Raw genomic sequence first — 12,212 nt, forward strand, 5'->3', positions numbered from 1 at the left:
TCACAACCATCTGTAATGAGACCTGATGCCCTCTTCTGCCTCTTCTGGTGTGTCTGAAGACAGTGAAATATAATTCTTAAAAAAAGGGACAACTGGCCACGTGTGGTGGCAAATACCTTTAACCCTTAATACTTGCTGGGAGAGGGGGCAAGTAGATCTCACTGAGTTTGAGGCCAGCCTGGTCTAACAATTCCAATCAGTGTAAGATAATCAACTGACATCTTTGGAATGTAAAGAGAAAGCGGTTTTCAACCTAGATTTCTATAACCCAGTAAAATAGTGCCAAAAAGTCGTATAATTTTGCGATTCATAACTTCTGAGAAAAATGCCACTACAGCTGTGGGGTGTGTGTGTGTGTGTGTGTGTGTGTGTGTGAGAGAGAGAGAGAGAGAGAGACAGAGACAGAGACAGAGAGATACATGCAAAAAGAACGAGTAGTCTTTCTGTCTTATATATCTGATCTAATATCTAGTGAAGTTTTCTGGGGCCTGTAGTTCCCTCTGCTCAAAGATAACTACATCTCCCATATTCTAAATTACTAATGTATTGGTTTAATTGCCTGTTGCTTTTTAAAAAAAGTTACTGATATTGTGTGCATGTCGGTGGGGTTTGAACTTTGTGAAGCTGTCTTCTTGGATCGGTGCTGGTTTTTAGTTTGTAGCCCGAGCTGGTTTCCAACTCCTTGTAACTGAGGATGGCCTTTCAAGAGTTCACTCTTGACCTCCTGCCTTTACCTCCCCAGGGATTACAGCCGCATGTCATCATACCTGGTTGGTAGTCAGTGTTCTTCAAAGAATAACATAACCACTTAAATCCACATTTAAACCTCACTCTGAGAAAGCTGTTACGAGCATCCTTTGAGGATCCCTTCCAGTATGTGCAGAATTCAGAATGGTATCCACTTTGCCATTCACAATACTAGATACTTGTGCTTTCTTTTTTTCTCTTTTTTTTGAGTATGCAAAACATGGGGAGGGGTCTAAAATGAGTCGTGGCCACTCATACCTGTTCCCTCTCCAGTCTTGCTGTTAGAATTTTAGGTGCTCTCCCGATGAGGAGTGTTTCTGCCCTGAGTTTTGGTCTCTCTCCACCAGTGTTTTCTGCTTTTAGGACTGGTCATGTGACCCAACATGGAGCCTGAGAGTTTATAGGCACTTTCTTTGGCTCTTTGTACTTCTCTGTGAACCTTTGCTTTACAGATAAAAGAAATAACTGGAGCTGGGACTTGTCCCTCCTTTCTGCCCTCAATACAGGTCCACCTGAGTTCACTGTAGCACACTGGCAGTCATCTTGTAAGCACAAAGGAGTTAAGTTCCCAGGACCCTCAGTAGGTGACTCAAAACCATCCATAGCTGACGCTCCAGGGTCGGGTGGGGGAGCTCCATCCTCTACTGGGCTGTGAGGGCACCTGCATATGCATACACTTACACACTCCAATAGATGTTTCCTGCATGCAATTCTTTTTTTTCTTTTTTCTTTTTTTCGGAGCTGGGGACCGAACACAGGGCCTTGAGCTTGCTAGGCAAGTACTCTACCACTGAGCTAAATCCCCAACCCCCTGCATGCAATTCTTAAATGCCAGTTGTGATAGTTTGTATATGCTTGGCCCAGGGAGTGGCACTATTAGAAGGTGTGGTCTTACTGGAATGGGTGTGTCATTGTGGGCGTGGGCTTAAGACCCTCGCCTTAGCTACCTGGAAGTCAGTATTCTCCTAGTGACCTTCAGATGACAATGTAGAACTCTCAGCTCCTCCTGCACCACACATGCCTACCTAGATGTTACCAGGCTCCCACCTTGATTATGGACAGAACCCCTGAACCTGTAAGCCAGCCCCAATTAAATGTGGTCCTTATAAGAGTTGCCTTGGTCATGGTGTCTGTTTACAGCAGTAAAACCCTATCTCTTTATGTAATTCTTAAAATGAAAATTCCTGAGCTACTGATGGACACTCCCACAGAAATTGTCTAATTTCACCGGGGAGTTTGGAATTCCTCTTAATGCTAGTTATAAATAACTAAATGCTAGAGATGGCAAACCTTGACGTCGAAGAAAGTACTTTTGGTTCATGGGTGTGCACATTTTGTCCTTGACTCCTCTCGGGGTAAACGCTCCTGAGAAGAGACTAGATGTGATAAGCCAGAGGGGGAGGGAAAGGTCTTGGGTTCTGGCAGAAGAAATATGGCCAGAGGAAGTCATAAATGTAATAAAAAGGCCTTTTCTTGACTGGAGAAGCAAATTCCATCTGTCTCATCCAGACGGACGGGCTGCTCTCTGGGTGGGCGGGTTCCGTGACTCAGTCAGACCCAGGGTGTATGGTCAGGAATCCCAAATAAAACACATTCCTTTGTGTGTTAGAAATGCCTCACCTGGTCTGAACTGTTTCCTGCTCCTGTTCATTGGTGTAGGCTATGCAGCCGCTCCTGGTTTAATCTCTGGTATCAAAGGCTCACTTGCCATTCGTTTGAGACAGAGATGCAGATTGCGTTTATATTGAGAATTTGAAGTCTGAGTTGTTGTTGTTTTTTTTTTTTTTTTTTTCAGAGCTGGGGACCGAACCCAGGGCCTTGCGTTTGCTAGGCAAGAGCTCTACCACTGAGCTAAATCCCCAACCCCTGAGGTTTTTTGTTTTTGTTTTTTTTTTTAAATAGTCTCTTTAAAAATGTTAGACGTGGAGGCTGGAAAGTTGGTTTATTGGTTAAAGGCACTTGTCGTTCTTACAGGGTCCTGCTCCTGAGCTTGGTGTCCTGGCACCCATAATGGATCACCACCATCTGTAACTCCAGTTCCAGGAGATCGGACACTCTCTGTTACCACTGAGGGCACCAGGCCTGAATGTGTGTGGTAAACATGCCTATGTGCAGGCAAAATGCTCATATACGTAAGATAATAATAATAATAATAATAAAGTCTAAACAGAAGGAAGCGTGCATGTGAGGGGAGAGAGAGCAAGTGAGATGTACTGGGGGTAAGGGTGCTTGCCTCTAAGCTGCATGACTTGGGTCTATCACTGTAACCCATGTGGCAAATAGAGAACCAATTTCTAAAAGCTCTGATCTCTCTACATGGTCTTGAACACGCGGACACACAAAATAATAAACATTAAACAAATCTTAAAAGAAATCATTTAAAAAAAAGTTAAAAGTTGTATCTATAACTGTCTATGCCTGCCCTTGCTCTGAATATGGACATAGACACTAATATTTGTTATAAGCTTTGGGTACTGTAGCTGGGCAGATAGGGTCTCAGTTATTCTAACTTGATAATACTGGCCTGGCCTACATCCCACCATGTGGCCCGTTACCTGCTCCTTGTAGTCTTCTCCTGGCACCTGCTTCTTCATACAGTCTGGCTGGCCCTCTGGGCTCCAGTTCCCACCGGAAACCCTCTCTTTTAGCCTGGAAGTCCTGCCTTAACTCTCCAGCCCAGCTGTTGGCCGTTCAGCTCTTTATTTGACCAATTAGAAGGTGATGGAGAACAATGGTTACAAAATAGTCAGGCAGAATATGCTTGAAAATAATGACAATACCAAAGCCCTGGCCTGTAATCAGATCTCTTTAGGGCCGGAAGTCACATTTGAATAATACAAGGATAATATTTGCACAATGCACAAAAACATCATGCCAATGAGAAGTAATTTGTCTAACAGGACATACTAAATATATTTGTAAAGATTTCCTCCATGTGTTAGTGTCACAAGTCACTGTAGTTACCCTTGAGGTGTTTTGCATATCTCTTATCGATCTCTATCTCTTTATCTCTATGGAAGGAGATTGGTTCTGGAGGATAGCCTCATGTGATTTTGAAGGCTGAGAAGCCACAAGGTCTGCCTCCACAAGTTAGAGGCCGGGAAAGCTGGAAATGGGTTCCAGTTTGAATTAGAAGCTCTAGGAGCCAATGATGGAAGTCTTGGTTCAGATTCAAAGACCCAGAAGAAGGAGGAGCACCAATTCCTGAAAGCAGTAAATGCTGATGTCCCAGGCTGAACAGAGAACAAACTTACCCTTCCCCTATCTTTTTCTTCTACTCACAGCCTCAGCAGAAAGGGTGCTGCCCTTCTGCAGTCGTGAGGTTGAATTTGTTTACTAAGACTACTGAATGAGGGGGCTGGAGAGATGGCTCAGCGGTTAAGAGCACTGACTGCTTTTCAAGAGGTCCTGAGTTCAATTCCCAGCAACCACATACATGGTGGCTCACAACCATCTATAATGGGATCGGATGTCCTCTTCTAGTGTGTCTGAAGACAGCTACAGTGTACTGACATAATTCAATAAATAAATAAATAAATATTAAAAGAGACTATTAAATGGGAAATACAGGCTCAGAAGTATTATTATTTTTATCAGCTTTCTGGGTATCATTTAGTCCAGTCTACTTAATTAAAATAAACATAGCACCAACCATCCTAAGTATAAAGGCATGAATGGGAAGTACCGAGATCAATAAAATGATGAGGATTATCGTGACAGTGAGGCATAGCCACGCCGATTATTAGTCTGAGGTCTTTCTCTAAACAGCACAGATCTGTTGAAATCTCATCCAACCTTGTAAGAAAGGCACCAATACTAGTATGACTTTCTTAGATGACAACATTAAGGCATGGAAAAAGTTAAGCAATTATCCAAAGATCACACTCCTTGCAGGCACAGTAGCAAGGGCCATGAGCCCGGGTATTCATAACTGCTAAGGAAAAGCTGAGACATTTCCATTTTACTGATAAATTTACCAAATTCACTTGTGTTCTTATGAAGATAGCCGAGGCTTGGAGAGGCGAGCACTGGCTGCTCTTCCAAAGGACCTGGGTTTGATTCCCAACACCCAGACAGATCACATCTGTCTGTGGCTCTAGTTCTAGGGAATCCTATATCATATAGGATACACATGCAGGCAGAACGCTAATGCGTTTGAAATAAACAAACAAAATAAGGTAAGATGATAGCCCAAACTGCACAGTACCTACTACACCTTCTTGGGCTCCATCTCTCAGTTTAGGGAGATTTTGGTAACAGGCAGAACTTAATCCCCCTAGCAATCTACAGGCGCTTGAAATCTACAGCAAGGGCAGCTGGCTAAAGTCATGTGCAACAGTGTATTTCCAGGCATTCAGAATGGCTAGTTAAGTCCACACGGACAGAGTTAAGCCCAACATTCTCTGTGATACACTTGGCCTAAGGCTGCTTTGGAATTAGGGTGGGTGCAAAGTTCACCCTCATGCCTCCTATACACGGACCCAGCTCGTGCAAAAATAGTTATTTGCTTTGACTTGTCTATTTTGGGTTGAATTCTTGTAAAAAAAAAAAAACAAACAAAAAAACAAAAAAACCCAAACCTCTCACATATTACAAACCACCCATTTCTTTATAAAACATTCAATCAGATCAAAGACCTTGCTACATAGATATTGAAGAACCCTGTTTCACGCCGCCACCTTAGTTCGTGAAGTTGGGCATTGCCAATACCCGGGGTTGGGTGTGGGGTGTCTTTCACAGGTCTATACTCTTCTGAAACTTAAATCACGCGTTTAATGATTTACTGGAGTCATTCATTCATTCTGCAAACGTGCTGAAGTGTCAGATTTAACACAGGCGAGACAGGTCTTTAAACCGTTGGAGTGAGGGAGGTCAGGACCAAAGTGACAAAAGCCACCTCTCACGGCGTCCAGCTTGTCTTTGCTGCAGGTACCCCAACTACAGCGCCGCCCTCCAGGAGCGCGCGCGGTTTCTGCGCGTGGCCGGTTTGGGCCAAAACTACGCGTCCCGGCAGTCCGCGGGGCGGGTGGGCGGAGCCGGGCCGGGGGCGGGGGCCGAGAGGGGGCATTGTGTCGGCCAGCCGTCCGCGATCGTCCGCTCGCGGTGGGGCCCGGGCTGAGGTGTCAGCGCCACTGCGGCCGGGGCGAGAGGCGGCCCCGCAGGAGCGCGCAAGCGGCCGGGGGCGCCGGCGGGGGCGGCGGGAGCACCATGTGGATCGGCGCCCAGCGCCCTGCAGACCCCTCGCGAGGCAGAGAGGCCGGGGCGGCGCCGGGGCGGCGGGGAGCATGAGGGCAGCCGGGGACCGGCTGGGTTCGGAGCTCTGCTAGTGAGCGGCGTGAGCTGAGCACTAGCCGGGACGCGGCGGAGGGCGGGAGCCGAGCGCCCGGGGCTGTGGGCATTTTGGACGCGGACGCGAGGGGCCGGGAGCCAGCCGGGGCTCCGGCACGCAACCGACATGGGCAACGCGGGGAGCATGGACTCGCAGCAGACCGATTTCAGGGCGCACAACGTGCCATTGAAGCTGCCGATGCCCGAGCCAGGTGAACTGGAGGAGCGCTTTGCCATCGTGCTGGTGAGTACGCTGCGGCCGGGCGCGGGGCCCCCGTGGGGCAGGCGGCGCAGATGACCCGGCTCCTCGGGTACGGAGGGCGAGACTCGCACCTTCCCCATTGTGGGCTCTCTGCCTCGCTTCTCTCCGTCTCTCTGCTTGCACTCTCCAGGGGTCCTGGGATGGAGACAGGAGCTCGGGCCGGGCTACCCCGCCGGCCAGGAACCCATTGTCTGGCGGCAGCGGCACCTCGCAGCGCGTGTGCCGGGAGGTGCAGCGTGGGTGTGAAGGAAAGGTGGCTGGCCGGGGAGGAGTGAGGGACGGGCCGCTAGAGCTTTTTGTTTAAAGAATGAAAAGCAACCAGCCGACCCCGACCCTCTGCGTAGCATCTCCTGGACGCCCAGCTCTTGGCCTGCAGGGTCTGCTGCAGACGCGCGCAGGTGGCTGGCCGCAGGCGCCGCGCCCGCACTCGGTCGGCCGAACTTGGAGGGTGGACCTCGCGACTGGGCAGATGGACAGCTCCCCAGAAAGAGAAAGAGGAGGCCGGCAGCTGAGTGGCGCCGGGGTCCCTCCGCGAGGAGGAGGCATCTGAAACCCAGACGGGGGGGGAGAAGCGCCCTGGGCGGGGGAGAACCTCAGTGTGTTCCCTTTGGTCTTAAATCTTAAACCACAAAAATGTGCAGTTTGGCTGGGACGTGTTAAGAGCCGTTCTGACTTCACGGGCGACCCCAGTTCCTTCAGCCGAGTCCATGGCTCCCTCCCGCATTCCGCATCTTTCAGCCTTCCCGTTCCAGCTTCTCAATCAAAGACTGGAATCCTCTCTCTCCATTTCCTTTTGGGACTAAGTTTCTGGGCCCTTCCCAACCGGAGTCTGCCTTGCTGTGAGCTCAAAAGGGTGTGACGCCTTTTCCCTTGCCCCAGAGAGCGTCCCAAGTGCACTTGGTTCCTGGATTCTCAAGTTTTAAGATCCCACCTTCTCTTAAGGGGATGTTGGGAAGGAAATGGGGATGGGAGGTGGGGGGTGGGGTGGACGCCTGACTCCGAGACTTAACACTCTGTTTCCCCTTTTCTAAACCCATGCAAGACAAGGCCGCCAGAGCCAGAGGAACTTGTGATGGAGCTGCCAACTGGGTCTACCTGAGAGAATTTTGTCATGTAACTTAAGAACTTTGGGAGAGGTCTCAAGCCCTGGGTCAAAAGTTGGCTTTCTGAGATTTGAACATTGAGGGGGACGTTGAAGCTGCCTCTTGAAAGGGGGTTGATTTGGTACTGAGAAGTGTTCTGTCTGGATGGCAGGTTGGCTCTGCGTGATCAGGGAGCACAGAGGCTACAGCTCTTTGCAGCCTTTTTAGGCCCCCTGGAAATTGCTGTGAACTTGGGGAGGGGGTGGAGACGTGGCTGCCTGTTTTGCTTTGCATCGCCTGTGATCTCCCACAGCTGCTCCCACGTTATGCAAGATGGGACACTGCGAAATGAAACAGCCTAAGCTTAATTACTTCTCAAGGCAGTCTGGTGCACACTTGACCCGTCTTTCCAGACACAAACGGTGTTTCTGGGGTGGGGTAGGGGGGACTGTTCTTGACAGACATGGCTGCAACTTTCTGGCTTTTCTGTTTTTATCCTTCATAGTGTGGTCTTCTCTCTCTCTCTCTCTCTCTCTCTCTCTCTCTCTCTCTCACACACACACACACACACACACACACACACACAGAGAGAGAGAGAGAGAGAGAGAGAGAGAGAGAGAGAGAGAGAGAGAGAGAGAGAGAGACTTGGAGTTGGGCAACCAGTGACAACAGGGAGGTTGTAGCAGCCATGCTAATAACAATAATGCAATTAAGTTCTACTCAACTGGGAGAGCATTTTTTGCATGAGCTTTCAGTTACTGTGCTGATTAATAACACATGGTATGAATTAATCTTTAGGAAAATAATGCCCCTTCATTAACATGGCGGATTTGTGCTCCCATTGAGTCGAGCAGGTCACAAAGTGAGTCTGTAGGCTTTTATGATTGTAAATCCCAGGCTCCTGGGGTGGGGGTGTCCCCTGTTTGCTGTGGCTACTTTCCCTCTTCAGTTTGCTGGATGCAATTGTTTTGTAAGCTGTTTTAAGAGTATACTGAGTTTCTCAAGCAGACAACAAAAAGCACCACATTTGATGACCTTTTTTGAGTAGTTACAAGGCTTTGGCATCCTCGTGTTAGGGATTCACTGTTGCTGTTTACATTTCCCATCCGAGCTCCACTTGCTGTCTGAAACAATGTAAAGGAAGCACAACCAGCTAGCTAGTCACCCCGCTGATCGCTCTCTCTCAAGCTGCTGTTTACTCTGTGTTTTCCTTCATTCTCGGGAATTGCTGGAGGCATCAGGAATATGTAATTTTGGAGATTAAGCTTGAAGGACAAGATTTAGGAGGGAGATTTTGTGTGTGTGTACCTGTACCTGTGTATGTATGATTCCCCCCCCCCCCCCCCCATTTTTGAGCAATAAGAATCAGGTTCTTATTATTGCTGCCAGGTCCCTTTCCACCTCTGTCTTGCTCTGTTCCAGGCTGGCCTCAAACTTGTGGTTCACCTACCTTAGCTCCTGAGTGCTGAGCTTGTAGATGTGTGTGCCACCACTCCAGACCTAGTTCGTTTTCTTATATAATAAAGACCACCAGGGGTTTTTAGGAGGAAAACTAGATTTATACTGTGCAGAAAAGTGTACAAGCGCCTCATTGTAAGAATGACTTACATAAATAATTAACGAGCTGTTTCAGGCTAGGAAAACAATTCCTCCCAACCTCCAGCCCTACAGTATTTAAAACCTTTGGTGGAGTAAATAAAAATTAAAGTGACAGGAATCCATCTTATTTCACAGAGAATATAAATCAATGACTGTACTCTTTACCCCGAGCAACTTGGATAGGATAAGTCGCATACGTTTTAAAAACTATTGTATGTGAATGGGAAGAAGAGAGAAGAGGACACAAACTGACCACTGAATTAAGATCGGAAAAGCCAAATTTTAAAACTTCCCATACGTAACTAATATTGAAGTTGGGGTCCATGTTTTAAGAGTTTAATTCTTGTAAGCAAAGTGTCTCCCTTTCTGGGCTTTTATTCTGGAGTGCTATAACAGTAGACGCAAACTTAGGTTTAAGAAAGGGACTGACTCAATGTTCCTTGAACTGTTGTATCTCTGTATCTACCTTTCTGGTAGATATTAGTTGGAATGTATCTTCCTTTGTGCGGCTACATAGGATCCAACACTTAACATGTTCCTGCTAGACTCTTCAGTGCAAGTGTCTTAAGAGTTGTCTACTTCAGTCTTTGATATGTACGTATATATTTATAGGTAACATCAGGCTGTTTCACTGGGTCCCATACATTTATGATTACATGTCTGCGTGGCTTTCTGATGCATTTATTCAGCATTGGTCTAGTCCTTGGGGTCACACACAAGCAAGTACTTTATCCTTCATATTCAAATATGGTGCTGGGAAAGCAGTTCTTTGAGGGTGTTACTTGTGGTGGTGGTGGTGGTCTTCAATCCACTTTTCCATTAGTCACCCCATAATGTTTGCTTTCAACTGTCTGTCACTATTTACAATTGTAGAATATAAATTACTCGAGCGCTTGTTGCTGTCTTAAGGATTCTCTGAACTTTAGGGAAAAGGATGATTTGAGTCCTCTGACATAGTTGCCTGAACTTCTACAGGATCACACAGCTCTGTGAGCAGACACAAGGAGAAAGAGGATGCAGTAATGGTTTAGGGGAATCTCGTGGTTGAAACTGGGGACTACTTTAGTTTCAGATTCATTTGAGTCAATTTCTTTTTCCTCTTCTTCCCCTCCTGGGAGTGGATTTAGTCACTTAGCTCAGGAAGGAGTTGGGAGCACTTTTGAGTGCCTACTGTGCCCAAATATTCCTCATGCTGACATGCTGTCTGTGCCCTGAAGTCTGGCCATCTACATTGCTAGAGCTATGATGGCTTGAGTTGCTGGAGGTTGTGGTTAAGTCGCCAGCCTGGGGTTTTAACTGGATTTGGATGTCTTCCTCCTCACATTAGGTTTTCTCAATCAGTAGCAGGGGTGAAAAGTTCCTGGGAATAGCAGTAAACACAAAAGCAAAAGCAGGAACAAACCCTAGAACCTGCTAAGTGCCAGCTTCAGCCTTTAGACAATTGGCAGTCAGTCTTCAGCAGTGACTGTGGTTTGTCTGAAGCTGCCCGTTAGGTGCCTGGCATCTGCTGCCCTTTTGTATGTCCAGGCATGGAGATAAAACCTTAATTGGGCCAACAGTGTATTCCTCACCTTTCCTTCCCTGGCAGGTTTTGGAACCGCGTGCTTGGAAAGCGTGGGGTTTAGCTGTCACTTGAATGCATGCATGCACTTCTTTGGAGGGGACTGACAAGGTCAGGCTGCCACGGTTTAGTTTGTTTCCCACTTTAAGGGAAGTACCTGGGTGAGGTCTGGAGAGCACATGGGTGGGGGTGGGTGGGAGTGGAGTGTGGCCATCTCTCACTCCTGCTTTTTTTTTTTCTTCACATCCTTTCCCCTGTTGTGAGGGAGCGTGTGGAAGGGGGCGGAGTGTTGTCATTTTGAAACATTACAGTGTCACCCTGAGCAGCAGCTCCCTGGAACTGTGGAACCATGTTTTGGGCTATTCCTACCGTCATATGAGCATGCATGCCTTTTCTGTAATGGATGTGTGAGAGTGCAGTTCACTAAAGGGTATTCTGAGTGGAAGTGTTTGGAGCCCGTGACAGACTTTCAGCAATGCAAGTTGTGCGGGTGCCCTTAAGTCCTCAAGGGAGACAAATTTGTTTTGGGGTGGTTTAATATTACCTAGCAGAAAAGCGTTGTCTTTGGAAGCAGGAATACTACTTTCTGAAGTTATTCCTTACACCAGCTTGGGCATAGTCCCTGGTTCTCCTCATCTGTGGACAGGAATTAAGTTTGGCACAGATTTTAAAATAGTCAGGCAAGTTAACAGCACTTTGAAGGAGTGGAGCATAGCACACTATGACCCTTTGTCCCATTTGGCGTTAGGGTTGAACTCTTGTCGTAGAACATTGTTTAGTTCAATGGTGTGATGGGAGAGACCTGTGGTCCTATTATCTGGGGGGCTATGGGAAGAGCAGTGCAATTTGGAGGACAGCCTGAACTTTACAGTTGAGACCGCGTGCCAAAAACAAAAGGCAAAGCAAAACAAACAACAGCAAAGCCACCGTATGGTCCGAAGAGTAAAATTTCTCTGGATCAGTGACCAAAATTCAAGTGAGAGTGTGGGGAAATGTTCCAAGGTTTAGTGTTGTCCAAAAAAATTGAGAATGACTTCCTTACTGAGAACGTGTAGACAGTGTCATGTGAAAGATGTGGTGACAGGAAGACTCTTCCCACCCCAAGTTACAGCAGGTGGTTCCACATTGCCTTGCAAGATGCTTTTGTTGAGGTAGATGTCACCTGCTGTAACCCCCAAGAGTTGGGGAAGAGCTCCCTGAAGGTCCTTCTTGGGCTCAAAGAAGGAAAAATGTTTAGATCCACAGTTCCTGTGGAAAGTCATTGCTCTATAAGAACTGTGCCTGAAGGACTAAGACAGTGCTGGGGTCAGCAAGCTAGAAGCACAGGCAGGCCTAGGAATTTAGCTTGGCTGGTAGAGTTCTTGCTTAGCACGCAGGAAGCCCTGGGTTCGATACCTAGCACTGCCTAAGGGCACTGGAGATAAAGAGGCTGGGGGATCAGAAGATCAGGGTTGTCCTTGGCTATATATATTGTTAGAGGGCAGCCTGGGAATGTGTCTCATAAACAAAACATCCCCTTCACCCCACCCTCAAAAACAAAAACAAAACCTGAGCACAGATTTTCTAGATGTTTGTCTCCTTTGTGGAAGACACTGTTACCTGGAATTCTTTTAGGAACAAAGTAGGAAGTTGT

The 12,212-nt window shown here is 47.3% G+C and overlaps 1 protein-coding gene across 11 annotated transcripts in view; it reads left to right on the top strand.

Annotated features, from left to right (window-relative positions):
- The first annotated feature begins 6,184 nt into the window (after nt 1-6,184).
- Nucleotides 6,185-12,212, top strand: part of Fmnl2 (formin-like 2) — a 275,597-nt gene continuing 269,569 nt past the window's right edge. For all 11 annotated transcript variants that reach the window (XM_039106785.2, XM_039106787.2, XM_039106784.2 and 8 more), the window contains exon 1: nt 6,185-6,319. In XM_039106785.2, the coding sequence (XP_038962713.1) occupies nt 6,203-6,319 (117 nt within the window). In that variant the 5' untranslated portion in view covers nt 6,185-6,202. The remainder of the gene's footprint in view (nt 6,320-12,212) is intronic.

The sequence above is a fragment of the Rattus norvegicus genome, chromosome 3 (genome assembly GCF_036323735.1).
Source record: "Rattus norvegicus strain BN/NHsdMcwi chromosome 3, GRCr8, whole genome shotgun sequence".
NCBI classification, from domain to species: Eukaryota; Metazoa; Chordata; class Mammalia; order Rodentia; family Muridae; genus Rattus; species Rattus norvegicus.